Source organism: Sapajus apella, unplaced genomic scaffold, assembly GCF_009761245.1.
Source record: "Sapajus apella isolate SASKATOON/1434 unplaced genomic scaffold, GSC_monkey_1.0 scaffold208, whole genome shotgun sequence".
Classification (NCBI taxonomy): Eukaryota; Metazoa; Chordata; class Mammalia; order Primates; family Cebidae; genus Sapajus; species Sapajus apella.
The window spans coordinates 33,494-55,111 of record NW_022437148.1 but is presented as its reverse complement, the minus strand read 5'-3'; the positions used below and the strand labels follow the sequence as shown (position 1 = coordinate 55,111).

General features: G+C 43.2%; 1 protein-coding gene and 1 pseudogene across 7 annotated transcripts in view; both read left to right on the top strand.

Moving 5' to 3' along the window:
• SPECC1 (sperm antigen with calponin homology and coiled-coil domains 1) overlaps positions 1 to 21,618 on the top strand; it is a 331,903-nt gene that overhangs the window by 293,645 nt on the left and 16,640 nt on the right. For 4 of the 7 annotated variants that reach the window (XM_032270309.1, XM_032270311.1, XM_032270308.1 and 1 more), the window contains one exon: positions 18,720 to 18,836. In XM_032270309.1, the coding sequence (XP_032126200.1) occupies positions 18,720 to 18,836 (117 nt within the window). Of the gene's footprint in view, positions 1 to 18,719; positions 18,837 to 19,471; positions 19,878 to 21,618 lie in introns of those variants that run through there. The other 3 variants (XM_032270304.1, XM_032270305.1, XM_032270310.1) reach the window with 2 other exon arrangements.
• LOC116544171 lies at positions 15,238 to 15,338 on the top strand (annotated as a pseudogene).

Below are 21,618 nucleotides of genomic sequence, written 5' to 3'. Positions count from 1 at the left end.
CATTGTGCAACACCTCAGCCTCTGCCAAAGCACCATCTTCCCAAATTAATATTTTTAACTTAGAGGACCATTCTTTATTTGTCTGCTTTAGGTTTTGGGGGGTGAAACATGTTTGTTTTATTTCCTGAATTATTATAAAAAATACTAAAGCCAGAGATCATATGCAACCTGAGCTCGAGTATGATTTTTTCAGGGTACTATGGCTAACCAGGCTTGATTTTTTTTTTTTTTTTAATTTTAAACATCCTTCAGCTGCCCCTAGGCATATAGGCAGATGTTCAAAACTGAGAGAGATATTCATAAAAGTACCTTCTTTTTGAGGATGAGATGGGCGCTGATTATCTATAGGTTCTGGCATCCACGAGCTATCATTAGTATATACATCTACTGGGGAATCTAACCAAGTCATAGGTCACAATAAAGGAGGGAAAGGAATATATGCCCAATATGTGAAATTTCCTCCCACTTCTGCCCCTGCTCCAGGAATACTCACTGCAATGGCGATAACTGCCATCATAGCTATCATCAAGTTACTCACAGTAACAGGCTGTCCAGCTTTTTTCAGGTTTTCCTCAGCCATCTGTGAAAGCCTCTTGATCTGACCCTAAGTCGGTAGCGATGTTTAGCCTATTCCCCTTGCGGGAGCAGCACTTCATCTCAGTGTTAGTCTCGCCATTTCTGTGACTAGGGGGTCCTCTTGTTCCTCCCAGAATCCAAACCTCTTCTTTGGTATCTGGCTCATGATAAGGCTTTAAATGTCCTGAAGGGACCCATACCCCCCAGCTGTTGGTTTGGACCTGGAGAGGCACAAGCAAATCCTCTGCTCCATGTTATTACATTGCCTTTTTCCCAACATTTTGTTAATGGGTCTTGCCACCAGATTAATTGCCCTAAGTTCTCTTCTTTGGATTGTTTATTCTGGTGTTGTTCAGTCACTGTTATTTGTCATCCCCTTGGCAAACTTAAAAAATTTAAAGTTAGTATTGCTAAGTTAAATTGCATTTGTGGGGTTCTATATTCACTGTTTCTTCCTTTCTGTTTCTGCAATTGCTGTTTAAGGGAAAGATTCATTCGTTCCACAGTAGCCTGTGCCTGAGAGTTACATGGGATACCTGTAATATGAGTAACGTTCCATTGTTGAAAAATGCTGCTAAGGAATGACTAACATATTCTTGGGCAGTAATCAGTTTTTATGGAAGAGGGAATTCCCATAACGGCAAAACACTGTATTAGATGTCATTTGACACAAGCTGATGATTCACCAGTTTGACAGGTTGCCCAAACAAAATGAGAAAAAGTATTTACACACCCGTGTACATTTGCTAACTTTCCAAAAGATGAAACATGGATCACATCCAACTGCCATAAAGAGTTTGGTTCTAACCCCTGAGGGTTTACACCTCCTGAATTTGAGGGAGAATTGACTGACTGACAAGTTGAACAGGTTTGAATAATCCTTTTAGCTTCTTTCTGGGTTAAATGATACTGGCTTCTCAGTCCTGCTGCGTTTAAATGAGTCAGTGTATGAAAATGTTGAGTATTAGATAAAACTGCAGTCAGTAGCCTCTGCAGACTGATTGCCTGCTGTTAGAGGCCCTGAAAGAATAGTGTGAGCTCTAATATGAGTAATGTAAAAAGGATGCATTCTATTTCTTACTTCTGTTTGTAATTGAGTAAATGGTTTCATAAGTTGATCATCTGTATTAAAATGCAGCTGAACACGATCAATTAGCCGAGTAGAGTGCACAACGTATGCAGAATCAAAAATTGGATTAATAGATTTTTTGAAATTTGATAATACCTGAATGACAGCTACCAACTCTGCCTTTTGAGCTAATATATAAGGAGTTTAAATAACTTTACTTTCAGATACTGAATAAGAAGTTTTACTGTTACTAGATCCATCTGTAAAAACATTTTCTGCATTTTCAGTGGGGTTTGATTTAGTGATTTTGGGTAAAATCCAGTTGGTCAATTTCAAAAATTGAAAAGTTTTGTTTTTTGGATAATGATTATTTAAACTGCCCACAGAATTTGCCAAATAGATTTGCCACATTACACTACTAATATAGGCTTGCTGAATCTGAATTTTGGTAAGAGGCACTATTAGTCTTTTAAGATTAAATTCATGTAATTTTACAACTCAAGACCTCCCCATTCCAATTAAAGTTGCGATTTGGTCCAAATATAGAGTAAGAATGTGAGTGTTGTTATGAGGTAAAAACAGCCACTCCACTAAGTTCTGATCTTGAATAATAACTCCCATAGTAGAGTGTTTAGTAGCGAAAATTAACAATTCTAAAGGCTTGTTAGGATTAATTCTATTTACTTGAGCCTTATGAATTTTTTTTCAATTACTTGCAATTCCATTTCAGCTTCCTTAGTTAACTCGCGAGGGCTATTTAGACTGGAATCTCTTTGAAGAATAGAAAACAAATTACTCATAGCATAAGCTGGGATGCCTAAAGTAGGTCATGTCCAATTGGTATCTCCAAGTAACTTTTTGAAACCATTTAGAGTTTTTAAATTATGGACACCTTTTGAAGTGTTACAGTAGTATCTTCTACCAATGTGCCCAAATGCAAATAAATAGTTGTAGTTTGAATTTTATCTGGAGCTATTATTAACACAGCACATTGAATGGATCCTTTCCAATGGTCATAACATTTTATAAGTAATTCTCTATTTAGTGCAGCACAAAGAATATCATCCATATAATGAATAATATCACACTGAGGAAATTCTTTCGTGGTGGGCTCAATAGCTTGGCCCACGTAAGTTGGACAAATTGTAGGACTGTTTAACATCCCTTGGGGAAGCACTTTCCCATGATATCTTTTAGCGGGTTTTTGATTATTTATAGAAGGAATAATGTGAATGCAAATTGCTTACAGTCCTTTTCTGCCAAAGGAATTGTAAAGAAACAGTCCTTTAAATCAATAACAATTAGTGGCCAGGCTTTTGGAATCACAGTGGGTGAAGGTAGTCCAGGTTGCAGAGCTCCCATAGATTGTGTAGCTGCATTAATTGCTCTAAGATCTGTTAACATTCTCCATTTTCCAGATTTCTTTTTTATTTCAAAAATAGGAGAGTTCCAAGGTAAAAACGTGGGAGCTATATGCCCCATTTCTAATTGTTCAGCAACTAAGCTTTCTATTTTCTGCTTTTCTATTTATGCTTTTCACTTTTTTATCTTCTGCTTTTTCTCTTTATACTGCGTAGAGAACAACTAAATTTTCTAAAGCCTCCAGTTTTTCCTTTGTAAGTGGCCATTGTACTTTCCAAATTGATTTATTATTTAACCATTTTAAATCTATTGGTTCTGGAGGCTTAACAATGGCCGTCATTAAAAATGATATACTAAACCATGCCAAGAGTTTTATCCCTTAACTTCTAAAGCATCCTTTAAGCCCTGTAAATTTTTTCCTAGTCCCCTCCCAGGCACATAGCCCATGTCCTGCATCATTTGTTGACTTTGGGAACTATAAAACTTTAGCTCCCCACTGCTGTAATAAGTCTCTTCCCCACAAGTTAATAGGAATCTGAGTTACAATAGGCTGAATAGTTCCAGGCTGTTCGTCAGGCCCTTCACATGGCAGGATAAGACTGCTTTGATAAACTTCTGAGGCCTTTCCTACTCCGACTGCATTAAACTGAGCATTTTGCACAGGCCATGAAGAGGGCCAGTGCTGGAGAGAAATAATTGAAACATCTGCGCCAGTATCAACTAGCCCTTTAAATTTCTTTCCTTGGATAGTAATTTCACATGTTGGGCGTTTATCCGTAATTTGATTTACCCAGTATGCAGCTTTGCCCTGCTTATGTGTACTTCCAAATCCTCCAATCCTTTTATTATCACTGTAACCTAATTTTATATAAGATAAAATTAAGAATTGTGCTGTGTGTTCCCCAGGCTTAGCACTCCAAGGAATGGAAGAAGACATCACAATTTGTATTTCCCCTGTAAAAGCACTATCAATAACTTCTGTATGAACTTTCAGTCCTTTAGCATTAAGACTAGATCTTCCTAAAAGCAAACCCACTGTTTGTGTAGGTAATGGCCCACAGACTCCTGTTGGTATTTTTTGTGGAGGCTCCCCAGGTAAAATCCTTATTTTTTTTAGTGCTACACAAGTCTACTGCTGTGCTTCCGGCAGTGGCGGTGGACAAGCATTGTACAGGGATGAGGGAGTAACTTGAGCGGGATAGACCCCAGTTGGAATAGGGCCTAGGGAAGGCCCCTCATCCCATTTCCTGAAATCGGATTCCCTTCCTTATCAAATTTTGAATGACATTGATTAGCCCTGTGTTTTCCTTTTTGACACTTAGGGCAAATGCCTGGTTCCGCATTTTTTGTTTTCACCCTTGGCTGAGGTCCTGTTCTTAAATTTTGTCTGCAATCCTTTTTATATGTCCCCTTTCTCCACACTTAAAACAAGCTCTGGGAAATGCCGCAGCCCCTTGTTTACCCACAATCCTGCCATAGCTTGCTAATAAATTAGCCTTATGTAAATTTCCTCCAATGCCATCACAAGCCTTAATATAATCCATCAAATGAGCCTTTCCTTTAAGCGGCTGTATAGCAGCCTGACATTCTGTATTAGCATTATTGAATGCTAGCAGACACAACACTATGTCCTGAGCTTCTGTATCTGCGATTGCCTTTCTTGCTGCTTTTTGTAGTCTGGCTATGAAGTCTGTATACGTTGGTCCTTGTCTCACTGTACTAAAAGATGGGATTTTTTTGCCTCCCAATGTAATCTTTTCCCAGGCTCTTAAACACACTTTAAAAATCTTCTCTATGACCTGATAATCCATGGCTGCTTGATGGTGTAATTGAGCCCAGGCACTGTGAGCTACTCTATAGTAATATTAATTGGAGGTTGAGCATTAGCCTTTATATTAGCTTAAATATTAGCCTCACTAGCCCACCAGGTCTTAAATTGTAAAAATCAAGAAGGAGATAAGCAAGCTTGAGTTAGGGCATCCCAATCAACAGGAATTAGCCTATGAGAGGTAGCCACATTTTTTAACAGTCACATAACAAACAGAGATCCTGGGCCATATTGGATAATTGCTTGTTTAAATTCCTTTAAAAGTTTAATGGAAAAGGCCCAAATGTTACTTGAAACTGTCCTTGCTGGTTTTGAGGATGCATTATAACAGGAAACTGCCATCCCTCTGAATCTCCGTATTTATGGGTTTGTTGAATCCCAGCCTGAATAGACCCAATTACTGCTGTGGAAAGCTTATGTACAGCCACCAAGTGGCAAGTTTCACTTTTGAAAAAACTTCTAAGTCTTCCAACAGGGGAGTATCAGGTGGGTCTGGCCATCCTTCAGTAAAATACTGGGGAGGAGTGGACAGCTAGACTCTCCTTTTCCTCACCTAATTTTTTACTCTTCTGATCTGAACTGTCTTTCATTTCCTCCTTTCAATTCTTAAAATTCTCCTCCCTCTGAAATCTTCCACCTCATCATCCATTTGAGACGGTTTTAGAGCAGAACACACCATTGCCCAAACTGACCATATTGGGATGGGAATATCCTTAGTTCCTTCTTTGTATGCCTTTTTTAGAGTAGAACCCAGTTTTCCCTATTCTTCTATGTCCATAGCTCCCTGCTAAGGGAACCAAGGACAGTATTTCTCTATAGCATCAAAAAGCTGTGTCAATTGGCTGGTACTAACTTTAACTCCCTCTCTTCTAAGTAAATGCCAAAGCAAGCTGAGATAAGCTTCTGGTTTACTTGAACCTTGTTTTACCCTGATGCTTCTGAGCTCCCCTTAACTTACCTGGGAGATTTTTTCAAGAGTTCTCGGGTGTCCTTCAGCATAGATTAGCTGCTTCTTTCTCCATCACTCAGGCAACCCTTCATCCCTGGTTTGAGTCCCATGTTTGGGGCGCCACTTGCTGAGACCAGCTCGGTCGTGGAGACCCCAACCCAGGCAGCACTGAAGGAATTAAGAAACAAACACAAAGAGTGCAAAGCTGGGCTCAGGAGACTAACCGCGTTCTCCGCTGAGAGCCCAGAGCAGACTCTGACCCACGTATTTATTCTTTGCATTTCAGTGATAAGTTTAACAAGTGGATGCTCTGTGTTCTTTCGTAGATTAAAGATAAACTAACCAGGTAGCTAGCGTGTGTTCACTATAGGTTAAAGATAAACTAGAAAGCATTCTTTTTTTTTTTTTCTCTGTTTTCTTTTTCTTTTCTTTTTTTTTTTTTAGAAAGCATTCTTTATTAGTGAACAATGGAGGCAGGGTCATGTATCCTATGTTTTAAGAACTGGTTTAACTAGTGCATGAAATCAATATATTCTTGTTCAATATATGAATTTATATCAATATATTGGTTACCATTCTAGAACGTCCTGAGCAGTTTTCTGCCTGGGGACGGCTCAGTGTTCCTTGCCATCGTTTCTCAGTTAACATCAAGACCTGTTCTCAGCACTCTTATCTTACAAATTTTTTTTTTCTAAACTCTTCTAGACATCTAACCAGTTTTGGAGATGCTTGGGCTGTTACTCTTTTATTAAATATCTAAGACTTCCATCAAAAATTTCCATATTCCACTCAGAAATATCTTTAAGGTATTTATATAGGAGGGATCCAAGATGGCCAATTAGGAGCAGCTCAGGATTGCAGCTCCCAGCGAAAGCGCAGAGGGTGAGTGGATGCTGCATTTCCAGACGGATTTTTATTGCCCACAGACCAGGAGATTCCCAGGCGGAGGAGCCCCATGGGTCACTGGCGTGGCTGTTTTTGCCGGCACAGCTGTTTTGCTGGCACCCCAGCGCGGCAAATACATGGTCCAGGTGCCGTTTTAGCTGGCGATTGGAGCTCCTGGGAGACAGAGTCACCCATTCATCTGATTAAAAAGGGGACTGAAACAGGGAGCTAGGCCAGAAGATTCCCAGGCAAAAAAGCGCCACGAATCTCAGCATGGCTGTTTCAGCCAGCCTGGTGGGGCACCACACAGGAAATCACACAGATCCTGGAGCCTTTTCAACAGACAACTGGAACACCTGGGAGAGAGTCAACCATTCAACAAAAAAAAAAAAAAAAAAAAAGGCTCTGAGGCAGGGAGTCAGGAGATCAGGCTTGGCTGATCCCACCCCCACAAAAAAACAGCAATCGGAAAGGCTCTGGATTGAGAGTTTCATGGCAAGCACAGCTAAACCCGGGACGGTCCAGCTCTGTGGAGGAGGGGTGTCTGCCATTACCGAGGCAGTCCACCACTACGGAGGTAGTTTGCCATTGCCGAGGCAGCCCGCCATTACAGAGAGAGTCCATCATTATAGAGGTGGGCAGTCATTGCCGAGGCAGTTTTAACTACACCCGTATAAACAGGATGTCAGGGAAGTTCACATGGCAGCTGGGCAGAGCCCACAGCAGCTCAGCAAAGCCTCTGCAGGCAGACAGTGACTAGGCTGCCTCCTCGCTGGGCAGGGCAGACCTGAAAAAAAGCAACAGCACAAAAGAAACTCATAAATAAAGCCCTAACTCCCTGGGACAGAGCACCTGGGGAGAAAAAATGGGGGGGGGGTGTTATGAGTTCTGCTGCAGCAGACTTAAATGTACCTGCTCAGCAGCTCTGAATGAACAATGGAGCTCACAGCTCAGCACTTGAGCTCCTATAAAGGACAGACTGTCTCCTCAAGCAGCTCCCTGAACCCTATATATCCAAAGAATCACCTTATAAAGGAGAGCTCAGACATCTGTCGGGTATCCTTCTGGGACAAAGGTAGCAGAAGAAGAAACTGGCAGCAACCCTTACTGTTCTGCAGCCACTGCAGGTGATCACCAGGTAAGCAGGGCCTGGAGTGGACGTCAGCAGTCCTACAGCAGAGGGGCCAGACTGTTAGAAGGAAAACTAAGAAACAGAAAGAAATAACTTCATCATTGACAAACTGGACGTCTACTCAGTGATCTAATCTAAAAGCCAACAACTACAAAGACGAAAAGTGGTTAAATCCACAAAGATGGGAAGAAACCAGCGCAAAAAGGATGAAAAAACCCGAAACCAGAACGTCTCTCCTCCTACAAGGGAGCACTACTGCTCACCAGCAAGAGAACAAGGCTGGATGGAGAGTGAGTGTGATGAATTGACAGAATCAGGCTTCAGAACGGGGGTAATAAGAAACTTCTGTGAGCTAAAAGAGCAAGTTTTAACCCAATGCAAAGAAACTAAGAACCTTGAAAAAAGATTTGACAAAATGCTAATGAGAATAAACAACTTAGAGAGGAATATAAGTGAATTGATGGAGCTGAAAAACACAAAAAACACGACACGAGAACTTCGTGAAGCACACACAAGTTTCAACAGTCGAATTGACCAAGCAGAAGAAAGGATATAAGAGGTCAAAGATCAACTCAATGAAATAAAATGAGAAGGCAAGATTAGAGAAAAAAGGGTAAAAAGGAATGAACAAAGCCTTCAAGAAATATGGGACTATGTGAAAAGACCTAATCTACATTTGATAGGTGTACCTGAATGTGACGGAGAGAATCAATCCAAGCTGGAAAATTCTCTTCAGGATATTATCCAGGAAAATTTCCCCAGCCGAGCAAGGCAAAATTGACAAAATTCAACAGGCTTTTATGCCAAAACCCCTCAGTAAACTAGGTATTGACAGAACATATCTCAAAATAATTAAAGCTATTTATGACAAACCAACAGCCAGTATTATACTGAATGGGCAAAAACTGGAAGCATTCCCTTTGAAATCTGGCACTAGACAAGGATGCCCTCTTTTACCACTCCTATTCAATATAGTATTGGAAGTTCTAGCCAGAGCAATCAGGTAAGAAAAAGAAATAAAGGGTATTCAAATAGGAAAGGAGGAAGTCAAATTGTCTCTATTTGCAGATGACATGATTGTATATCTAGAAGACCCCATCGTCTCAGCCCAAAATCTCCTGAAACTGATAAGCAACTTCAGCAAAGTCTCAGGATACAAAATCAATGTGCAAAAATCACAAGCATTCCTATACACCAATAACAGACTTAAAGAGAACCAAACCAAGAATGAACTGCCATTCACAATTGCTACAAAGAGCATAAAATACCTAGGAATACAACTAACAAGGAACATAGAGGACCTCTTCAAGGAGAACTACAAGCCATTGCTCAACGAAATAAGAGAGGACACAAACAGATAGAGAAACATTCCATGTTCATGGTTAGGAAGAATCAATATCATGAAAATGTCCATACTGCCCAAAGTAATTTACATATTCAGCGCTATCCCCATCAAGCTACCAATGATCTTCTTCACAGAACTGAAAGAAACCACCTTAAACTTCATAGGGAACCAAAAGAGAGCCCTCACAGCCAAGTCAATTCTAAGCAAAAAGAACAAAGCAGGAGGCATCACACCACCAGACTTCAAACTATACTACAAGGCTACAGTAATCAAAACAGCATGGTACTGGTACCAAAACAGAGATATAGACCAATGGAACAACAGAACAGAGGCCTCAGAGGCAACACAACACATCTACAACTGTCTGATCTTTGACAAACCTGACAAAAACAAGCAATGGGGAAAGGAGTCCCTGTTTAATAAATGGTGCTGGGAAAACTGGCTATACATGTACAGAAAGCAGAAACTGGACCCCTTCCTGACCCCTTACACTAAAATTAACTCCAGATGGATTAAAGACTTAAACATAAGACCTAACACCATAAAAACCCTAGAAGAAAATCTAGGCAAAACCATTTAGGACATAGGCATAGACAAGGACTTCATGACCAAAACACCAAAAAGCATTGGCAACAAAAGCCAAAATAGACAAATGGGACCTAATCAAACTCCACAGCTTCTGCACAGCAAAAGAAACAGTCATTAGAGTGTATCGGCAACCAACAGAATGGGAAAAAATTTTTGCAGTCTACCCATCTGACTAACAGCTGGTATCCAGAATCTACAAAGAACTAAAACAAATTTACAAGAAAAAAACAAGCCCATTCAAAAGTGGGTGAAGGATATGAACACTTTATAAAAGAAGACATACACGAGGCCAACAAACATATGAAAAAATGCTCATCATCACTGGTCATTAGAGAAATGCAAATCAAAACTAAAACTACATTGAGATACCATCTCACACCAGTTAGAATGGCGATCATTAAAAAATCTGGAGACAACAGATGCTGGAGAGGATGTGGAGAAATAGGAACACTTTTACACTGTTGGTGGGAGTGTAAATTAGTTTAACCATTGTGGAAGACAGTATGGCGATTCCTCAAGGACCTAGAAATAGAAATTCCATTTGACCCAGCAATCCCATTACTGGGTATATATCCAAAGGATTATAAATCGTTCTTCTATAAGGACACATGCACACGAATGTTCATTGCAGCACTGTTCACAATAGCAAAGACCTGGAACCAACCCAAATGCCCATCGACGATAGACTGAACAGGGAAAATGTGACACATATACACCATGGAATAATATGCAGCCATCAAAAACGATGAGTTTGGGTCCTTTGTAGGGACATGGATGAACCTGGAAACCATCATTCTCAGCAAACTGACACAAGAACAGAAAATCAAACACCGCATGTTCTCACTCATAGGTGGGTGTTGAACAATGAGAACACATGGACACAGGGAAGGGAGCATCACACACTGGGGTCTGTTGGGGGGAAATAAGGGAGGGACAGCAGGGAATGGGGATTTGGGGAGAGAGAGCATAGGGAGAAATGCTAGATATAGGTGATGGGGAGGAAGGCAGCAAATCACACTGCCATGTGTGTACCTATGCAACAATCTTGCATGTTCTTCACATGTACCCCAAAACCTAAAGTGCAATTTAAAAAAAAGGTATATCCTAGCAAAAGTTAATTTGCAATTAATAACTATCATTTCTCTGGGTAAAATAATCAGCAAGTTTCTTTCTGTTTCTGCTCCACTTTTTCTCCCAAAAAGTCTCATATATAAATTCTAAATGTTAGTGTTCAGAGTGGACACCATGCTCCAGCCCCTTAAGACAATCAAGGTCCTTCCGTCTTCCCCACTCTCCCTCTCCCCTCCCCTCCCCCGCCTCCCCTTCCTCCCTCCCTTCCTCCCTTCCTTCCTTTCTTCCTTTTTTTGATAGAGTCTCACTAGCACCCAGGATGGAGTGAAGTGATGTGATCATGGCTCACTGTAGCTCCAACCTGCCCAGAATCAAAGGATTCTCACACCTCAGCCTCCCAGTAGCTGGGATTACAGGCGTGCACCAACATGCCCAGCTAATCTTTACATTTTTTGTAGAGACAGGGTCCCATCATGTTGCCCAGGCTAGTCTTGAAATCCTGGGCTCATGCACCTCCTGACTCTTGGGATTACAGTGCTGGGATTACAGATGTGAGCCATTGAATTTAACCTTCTTCTTCTTCTTTTTTTTTTTTTAATTAGAGACTAAAGTCTAGCTCTGTTGCCCAGGCTGGAGTGCAGTGGTGTGATCTTGGCTCACTGCACCCTCCACCTCCCAGGTTCAAGCAGTTCTCCTGCCTCAGCCTCCCTAGTAGCTGGGATTATAGGCACCCGCCATCACACCCAGCTAATTTTTATATTCTTAGTAGAGTCAGGGTTTCACCATGTTGGCCAGGCTGGTCTTGAACTCCTGACCTCATGATCCGCCAGCCTCAGCCTCCCAAAGTGTGGGGATTATAAGCGTGTGCCACTGTGCCTGGCCATGACCTCCTTTTTAATCGAGGTATAACATACACGTGTGCATGGGGATGTCCACGAAGTGACCAAGTCTAGAAGGCACAGTTTCAGTCCCCCAGAATCCTCTTCATGTTCCCCTGGTTACCAGCTTCCACTCAAGGATAACAATGATGGAATGAATATCAAGGAAAATACCTGAAGATATAGCCTGTAGAATGCCTGCTTGCTTGGCTGCTTTTCATTTTCTTCTCATTGTTCTTTTGATGAACCCCTGAGTCTCAAATGAGTGGTCCTTGGGAAAGGACCTTAGTGTATTAACATCCCTAGGGTGGCCTGTGTTTCTTAGTTTTGGCTGCTTCTGTGAGCGTTGAGGACTGTTGCCCAGCAACTTACCTAGATTTCACCTCCCTCTACTCTAAGGACTGAGCCAGCTCTAATCATCCTGTGGCCAAAAATGAGGCTTTTCACCCCCATCCAGGGGTAGGTGCTGGAGTGAGTCCTCAGCTTGCTTCCTAGGGTGCCCAGGACTGGCCCAGCCACCCTTGCCCAACAAACTGCAGTTTTTCTGTCTGGTGCCCAGCACATTGGCCCTGCCCACATTAGTACATTGCTGCCATGGCTTCCTTGACCTCTCTGGTCACTGCAGTGGGACTAGATATTAACCCACCTACCTGGCACCCACAGAACCTGCCTAGCTCCTGGCTGCCTAGGGCTGGATTCTTTTCTAGTCCAGGAAATCAGTCCTCCAGAGCCTGGTGAATGACGGCATGATCCCATCACTGCTGCCTGCCCCTTCCCCCCACCCCCTGGAACCAGCCCCCAGGCCTCAAGCTGCAGGAGCTCCTGGAAACTGTGCTAGCCCATAGGAAGTCCTGGCTCCTGGAGGACTGACCCCCTTCCGCTCTATGAGGCCATTGACTGCCATCCTCAGCCTCCCCTAGCCTCACCTGGGCTCTGCTGACCAGGGTGCAGTACACCACATAGCTCATAGCCTCTGTATGTGGTCCACAGGGGAACAGTAATTTAAGTGATGTGGCTCTTCCAGAATGAACTGATGAGAGCTCTGATAAAGCGTAACTCAATTTGTCTCTTCTGCAATTCATCTTCCATCCACGTGGAAAGTGTGAATGACATCAGTTGTGCCATATCACGTCAACAGATCCCTCGCTCCTGAAAATACTCCTTAGAGCTTACAAAAGCACACCCTAGTGACTGGAAAGGAAGCCCTTTTGTTGTAAGAACAGCAGCAGAGCAGCCTCTGAGATGCTCTGCAGGTTGCTACTTGGCCTCACGTCCGAGATGTCCTGAGTGCACACAGCTTTTTTTTTATTTCTAAGAAACCTTAATTATTACAGTTCTTTTTTAAAATCAACTTTTATTTTAAGTTCCAGGGTACATGTGCAGGATGTGCAGGTTTGTTACATAGATAAATGTGTGCCATGGTGGTTTGCTGCACAGATCAACCCATCACCTAGGTATTAAGTTCAGCATGCATTAGCAATGCTGCCCCCGGCCCCCCAACAGGCCTCAGTGTGTCTTGTTTCCCTCTATGTCTCCATGTGTTCTCATCATTCACCTCCCACTTATAAGTGAGAACATACAGTGTTTGGTTTTCTGTTTCTGCACTAGTTTGCTGAGGATAACTGCTTCCAGCTCTATCCATGTCCTTGCAAAGGATATGATCTTGTTTTTTTTATGGCTGCATAGTATTACATGGTTTACATGTACTGCATTTTCTTTATTCAGTCTATCATTGATGGGCATTTGGGTTGGTTCCATGGCTTTGCTATTGTGAATGGTGCTGTAGTGAACATATGCTTGCACGTATCTTTATAATAAGAGGATTCATATTCCTTTGGGTATGTATCCAGTAATAGGAGTGTTGGGTCAAATGATTGCTGCTTCTGGATCTTTGAGGACTATAAGGAACATAAACAAATTTACAAGAAAAAAACAAACATCCCCATTAAAAAGTGTGGAGGCAGCAAACCACCTGGCCATGTATGTACTTATGCAACAATCCTGCATGATCTGCACGTGTACCCTAGAACCTAAAGTACGATTAAAAAAAAAGTGGGCAAAGGACATGAACAGACACTTCAAAAAAGAAGACAGTTATGTAGCCAACGAACATATGAAAAAAGTTCAACATCACTGATCATTAGAGAAATGCAAAGCAAATCCACAACAAGATACCATCTCACACCAGCCAGAATGGCAATTATTAAAAAGTCTAGAAACAACAGATACTGGTGAGGTTGCAGAGAAAAATGAACATTTTTTTTGAGATGGTCTATTAGTCCATTTTCATGCTGCTGATAAAGACATAGCTGAGACTGAGAGAAAAAGAGGTTTCATTGGACTTAGAGTTCCACATGGCTGGGGAGGCCTCAGAATCATGGCAGGAGGCCAAAGGCACTTCTTACATGGCGGTGGCAGCAAGAAAAAACAGGAAAGAAGCAAAGTGGGAACCCCTGATAAACCCAAGAGATCTTGTGAGACTTATTCACTATCATGAGAATAGCATGAAAAAGACCGGCCCTCATGATTCAATTACCTCACACTGGGTCCTTTCCACAACACTTGGGAATTCTGGGAGATACAATTCAAATTGAGATTTGGGTGAGGACACAGCCAAACTATATCAGATGGAGTCTTACTCTGATGCCCAGGCTGGAGCAGGGGTATGATCTCGGCTCATTGCCACCTCCACCTCCCAGGTTCAAGTGATTCTTCTGCCTCAGCCCCCTGAGTAGCTGGGACTAAAAGTACACACCACCAAGCCCAGCTAATTTTTTGTATTTTTAGTAGAGATGAGGTTTTGCTATGTTGACCAGGCTGGTCTCAAACTCCTGGCCTCAAGTGATCTGCCTGCCTAGACCTCCCAAAAAGTACTGGGTTTACATGCATGAGCCACCATGTGTGACCAAAAAAGGAACACTTTTACACTGTTGGTGGGAATGTAAATTAGTTCAACCATTGTGTATAACAGTGCATGCTGCTTTGAATTGTCCCCAAGCTGCACTGGACTGGGAGTTGCTGGCACTCCTGATGTTCAGCTAGAATTAGAGATGAGTTCAGATGGTGCCAAGGGGACTTGGTTGGGGTTGTTCCACTCCAAGATGAAAGGGAACATCTTTATTTGGGAGTGTAACATTCTTGGAACAAGTGTCATGTTGCAAACCATAGCTGTGTAGCCTCCACCTCTGCCAATGTTAGCTGAGTTGAGGCAGGGAAACCTTGTTTGTAGGGAAGAAGAGTGTTTCCTGACCATGGGCTTGGGCTTGTCTACATGACTAGATTTGGGCTTTTTATAATGATTCCTTTTTAAGGTAGCACACACTCTTTTTTCCTGTGTTGTTTCCGTGTGGTCTCACTGCTGCAATGCCAGGGTCTGCATTCAAATATGCCTGAGCCCCCAGACCAGACACCAGTGCAGTCTGTCCTGAGGCATTGGGCTCTCAGTGCTCTTCTGTGGGTTTCAGTCATTTTGTTTGGTTTTTCAATCACAGCTTTGATCTTGCCAGACTTCAGTCTCAACCTGTGACCTGTTCATAGTTACAGACCAAGAATTAGTGCTCACTTTGGCAGCATACATACCAAAATGGAAATGATACAGAGAAGCCTGACAGGGCCCCTGTGCAAGGAAAACAAAAGAATAACTTTTCTTTTTTTTTGAGAGTGTCTCACTCTGTCACCCAGGTGGGTGTGATCATGGCTTACTGCCACCTTGAATTCCTGGGCTCCAGTGATTCTCCCACCTCAACTTCCCAAGTAGCTACAACTACAGACACATACCACCACACCCGCCTGATTTTTGGTTTTTTTTATGTTTATTTTTTTGAGACAGGGTCTTACTCTGTTACACTTGCTGGAGTGCAGTGGCATGATCTCTGCTCACTGCAGCCTCTGCCTCCGAGTTCAAGCAATTCTCCCACCTCAGCCTCCCGAGTAGCTGGGATTACAGTCACACACCACCATGCCTGGCTAATTAATGAATTTTTTTTGGTAGAGATGAGGTTTCACCATATTGGCCGGACTGGTCTTGAACTCCTAACCTGATGTGATCTGCCCGCCTTGGCCTCCCAAAGTGCTGGGCCACCACTCTTGGCCCAAAAAACTATTCTTGACAGTGTTCAATTAACCAGTATGTGGGAACCTTCTTGGTTGTAGGAGATAGTGGCATTGTCGAGCTTTCAGATCCATCTGACCTCCTGAAATGCTTCTGAAGATTTTGCAGATGAAGAAAAATGATATTTTGTATCAGAAATGATAGAAGATATAAGTGTGTATAAAATGTTCTCATGTTTTGGGAGGTGGAGGTTGCAGTCAGCTGAGATCAAGCCACTGCACTCCAGCTTGTGCGACAGAGAGAGATTTTGTTTCAAAAAAAAAAAAGCATTGGGAAAAAAACAGTGGTGAGGGTCGTGCCCCATCAAGTTTACTGAAAGCATTCAAACCAGATGTTATGGACATCAAACCCTGGGAAGGTGAAAACAAGGAGGGCCAAGCCAGGCACCCACCACCACACCAAGCTAATTTTGTATTCTTAGTAGACATGGGATTTCACTATGTTGGCCAGGCTGGTCTCAAACTCCTGACCTCAGGTGATCCACCCACTTCAGCCTCCCAAACCTACAAACCTCTTCAAAAAGTGTAAAATCATAGCACTCCCCATTTCTTCAGGAGTGTCCAGGTCTCATCAGGTAGCTTTTGAACTCAAAGAGACTTTGAAGCCAAAAATCCACACGATCAGCTTCCTGATGGCCCCAGCACTTACAAGATGGGGCCCTTCCAACAAGGGCATCCTCAGGCTTTTATGTAACACTGATGCTTAGAAGCTGCTGCAAGTTGGTTGTGCTTGAGTCATGAAAGCCAAGATGAAGAGATATTTTTATGGCTGTGTGTTGCTTTCAGCCAGATCTTCCTCCCTAGGCAAATGTACTACAAAGCAGACTCAAGAACACTATTTTCCTGAAGGCCGGTGCTTATGGGGGACATTCCGGGGCCCACCAGGGTCATCCTGGACACTGACTAGAACTGAGAAGTTTGCTAGGAAGACAGGGACAGATTCCTTGTATCCATGTCATTCAGGTAAACCCTACATGTGACATGTGAAAACCTTCACTTCTGTCCTCAGTTTACCAATAAAATTAGATATTTGACAAACCTTATTGCTAGGGGTCAGGCTAGCTTGAAATAACCCTGAAAAAATCTAGATAAAAAGATAAGTGAGATTATAGTCTTTTTTCTTTTTTTTTCTTTTTCTTTTTTTTTTTTTTTTTTTTTTTTGCCTAAGATGATATGCTTCCAGAACCCTAAGGAAACTTCACAGGAAACATGGTACCATATTTTAGTACACATCTTCGCCTAAGTATATTCTCCGGAACCATTTTACACACACTTTGAGGAGAGTTCCATAAAACCTCTTTCTCTTATTCCAGCTTAATGTAATGCCTTGTTCATCTTCACCCTTCCTCTCATTTTTAGCCACAAATTGATTCTGATAGAAACACCCTAAATGGCCTTCCCAGAGCAGTCAGTTAACTTGTTGTAGGGTTGCATTTGGCCATCTGGGCAGAGGGAGGAAACAGTGGTCAGTGTCCTCCCTGTGGGAGGGAGCCGGCACCCACCACAGCTTTCCAACGTTGCTGGCTTCACATTTCCCAGGACAGGGCATGAGGAGGAAGAGCTCCTCAGCGGCTGTGGGGAGACTGCAGGAAGGAACCCTAAACTTTCCCAATTCTTCTTGTCCCCAACCCTAACACAGACCTAAAGCTCAGCCAAGTCTGAGCTGTGTCCCGCTTCTGCAATTCCTTGCAAGGTCCCTGCTTAAACAACCTGAGCTCCCAGCTTTAGCAGGCTTGGGATCCTGACGCTTCATTTGGGACAGACTTTGTGGATCCAAGGAAGAAAACCTTATTGGGGTGAGCAGGTGGGTGACAGGACTGAGGATCTAAGAGGTGGGGATGCAGCGGAGCCTAGGGGCCTAGGGGACCTTCACGCGAGTCTTCAGAGCCACCATCTCCATGGGCAGGATCTTAAGAGTTGGATTTTTTTTAATCTATGTTTTTTTCAAAGAGTCTTGCTCCGTCACCCGGGCTGGAGTGCAGTGGTACAATCTTGGCCTACTGCAACCTCCACCTCCTGGGTGCAAGCCATTCTTCTGCCTCAGTCTCCCAAGTAGCTGGGATTACAGGTGCCTACCACCACACCTTTCTAATTTTTGTATTTTTAGTAGAGACGGGGTTTCATCATGTTGGCTAAGCTGGTCTCGAACTCCTGACCTCAGGTGATCCACTTGCCTCAGTCTTCCAAAGTGTTGGGAATACAAGCGTGAGCCACCACACCCGGCTAGAGTTGGATTTTAGTTTCCTTATCACTGTGTACCAAGCGGCTGCTTGGTGCTGTACCCATCCTGAAGGAGAAGCTCCTTTCTCCCCATGCAGCCTCATGCTCCCTGCTTGTTTGGTGTGCTGACCGAGGGATGCTGAGCAGGAAAGGTTTTCTTTTTCCCCTGAGAAGCCTCCTAAATTGTGGGGAGAAGACTGTGGGAGGAAGAACAATCCAGAGACAGCCTTGTCGGTCTTTCAGACCTTCTCATCTTGGTCTGCTCGTTGTGAATTGGGGTTAGACAGATGGTGATGGTGGCAGTGATGATGGTGGTGGGGATGATGGTAATGGTTATGAAGGTGGTGATAATGATGATGGGTGATTCTTTCTTGACCAAGTAAGTCTGGGAAATGCTGGCATGTACAAAGCTAATCAGGTGGGTTAATTTGAGAATAAGATATCTTTGAGCCTTTAATGACTCTCTTGAGGGATGTTTTGAGCACTGAAAGCTTTTTCTCAGTGCTATTCTATGAATAGATTTGGGCAACACCAGGCCATTCCTGGTACCAAAATGAAATGTACTCTGAGCAAATTTGGAAGTTTATTCTTATGTTGCCTTACTGAAAAATCCAAAGGCAGATTCCCATCTTTTCATAATCTCCTCATCTGTGATACTACACAGCTTGCAATAGTATTTGATTAATACTGCTTTTCTCTACTGCAGAACATTGACATCACCAATTTCAGCAGCAGCTGGAGTGATGGCCTGGCCTTCTGTGCTCTGCTGCACACCTACCTGCCTGCCCACATCCCCTACCAGGAGCTGAACAGTCAGGAGAAAGTAAGTCATGGCCCTGTCCCCTCGGTTACCTTCTAGGAAATGCAGGGGGATTCCTAATTGATAAACCCCAGTGTGGGGGGTGGTTACAGGTCTGAAGTAGAAGTTGGGATATTGATACCAGGTACAGATAACTCCTGAATGTGTGACTGCACTGTGGAACCCCGTCCTCAGCAAATACTCCTCAGCTTCCCTTCTCAGGTATCTTACCTTCATGGTTTCAAGACCTTGGCCAGCATTTTTCAAAGCCTATTCCAAAGAACCAGCAAGCACCAACAAAAAGAATATCCTGCTCAAATAAGTCTGGGGCTCTGTGTATTGCTTCATATTTTTAGAGAGCATGGTGCCTGTTAATGCATTAGACTTCAAGAAGTCCTACATTAAGAAATCGATGTGACTGTTTACCCAACATAGATCAGATCCACATAACCTCTTTAATTATATTTGTTTATTTTACTACAATCACCATAACAAGGGTCAGCAAATTTTCCCTGTTAAGGGTCACGTGACAGGCTCAGTGGGTCAGTTGGTCTCAGTCACAACTATTCAGCTCTACCAGCCGGCTAAAGAGGCCATTGATCGCTTTGTAAATGAATGGGCATGGCTGTGTCCCAACAAAAGTTTATTTACAAAAACAGGCTATGAGCCAGATTTGGCTCATGGGCAGCAGTTTGCCAACCCCTGGCCTAGAACCTCCTACAAAATGTCCCATAGAGCATACTTTGGAAAATGCTGTGCTGGGTCCTGCTCTTGGTCACTCAAGAATTTCTTGTCAAGCATCGGGCACCACAGTAAGACAACAGTCAACAATAGAGACATTCTGTGCCCTCATGAGCTAGGCAGACAACAAGCAAGCAGGTAGACTTATAATAAGTAAAATTGTAAATCAGCAAGGATGAGTCATCAAAGAGTCTAGAGAGAAACTCAGCATTGTAAGAGTGAGTGACGGGGATCGCATTCAGACCATGGAGACTACAGCAGTGATGTCAAAACTGGCATCGGGACCGGGTACAGTGGCTCACGCCTATAATTTCAGCACTTTGGAAGGCTGAAGTAAGTGGATCACCTGAGGTCAGGAGTTCGAGACCAGCCTGGCCAACATGGTGAAACCCTGTCTCTATTAAAAATACAAAAATAAGCTGGGCGTGGTGGTACACACCTGTAATCCCAGCTACTTGGGAGGCTGAGGCAGGAGAATTGCTTGAACTCAGGAGGCAGAAGTTGCAGTGTGCCAAGATCATGCCACTGCACTTCAGCCTGGGCAACAGAGCAAGACTCTATCTCAAAAAAAAAAAAAAAGAAAAAGAAAATATACTGGCATTGGAAGGTGGAGGAGGCAGCAGTGCAGAGCCAGGGTGACGGAGCAGCTGCAGTAAGGGAACGTGTTGGTGTTGTCCAGGCTGTGGAAGAAGCCTGATTGACTGGATGTGGTTAGGGGGACCAGAGAGACTGTGATGATCCAGGGAAGTCAGGGGGAAGAACCCCACAGCTGGGCTGACCTGAGGAGGCAGAGCCCACAGAGCTTCCCCACAGCTCTGGTTTGGCCTCACTCACCACCAACCACGAGGGTGATAGCAGTGCAGATGGAAAGACATAGAAAGATTCAGAATATGTCTTCGATAGAATCAACTGGACTTTGTGACATTGGTTGTAGGGGAGGAGGAGAGGAAGGAGTCAAAGATGGCACCCTGGCATCTAGTTAGACAGGGCCATTTTCTGAGATGGGGAGGGTATAGATATGTTTAAAAGCTCTGTTTTGATTATCCCACATCAGGATTCAAATAAAGTCCAGAGAATGGTCATGGCAATGACAATAACTGAGCAAAATAATTTAATTTTTTAAAGTGTTAGAATTCTCCAGAGAAGCAGAACCGAGAGAGAGAGAAAGAGAGAGAGACAGAGAGAGAGTGTTTGTGTGTGTGTGTGTGTGTGTGTGTGTGTGTGTGTGTGTGTGTGTGTGTGTAGATTATAGAAGTTAGCAAGTCCAAAATCTGTAGGGTAAGAAGCCAGCAGGCTGGAGACTCAGGGAAGAGCTGATGCTGCAGTCCCAGTGTGAAGGCCATTTGCTGGCAGAATCCCCCTTCTTGGGTGAGGTTAGCCTTTTCTATTAAGGCCTTCAACTGATTAGATGAGCCCACCCACACTAAGTGGGGTCTTTTTGCTTTGCTCTGAGTCTACTACTTTAAATATTAAACTTGAGCCATGCATAGGGGCTCATATTTGCAATCCCAGCACTTTGGGAGGCCGAGAGAGGAGGAGCGCTTGAGCTCAGGAGTTTAAGATCAGCCTGGGAAACACAGGGAGACCCCCATTTCTACAAAAAAAAAAATTTTTTTATTAGCTGGCTTGGTTGTACACATCTGAGGTCCCAACTACTTGGGAGGCTGAGGTGGGAGAATCACTTGACACTGAAGTTTGAGGCTGTAGCAAGCTGTGATTACACCACTGCTCTCCAGGCTGGGTGACAGAGACCCTGTCTTAAAAAAGGAAAAATTCACAGAACCATCTAGAATAATATTTGGCCAAATATCTGGGTACCATGCCTATCCAAGTTGACACATACAATTAACCATCACAGAATGTATTAAAATCTTTAAATTACTTTTCTGTGATGCTTTGTTTGTGAAGCAGTCTGGACAGGATTATTAAACATTCTAGGGGAAAGGTTGTATTTAAATCACGTGAAGTCAGAGGTGCTGTGAAATATGCAGGTGGCAATGGCAGGCAGGTGACTGCATAGCAAATACGAAGCTGGGATGGGAGAACAGAGCTGGAAACACAGATC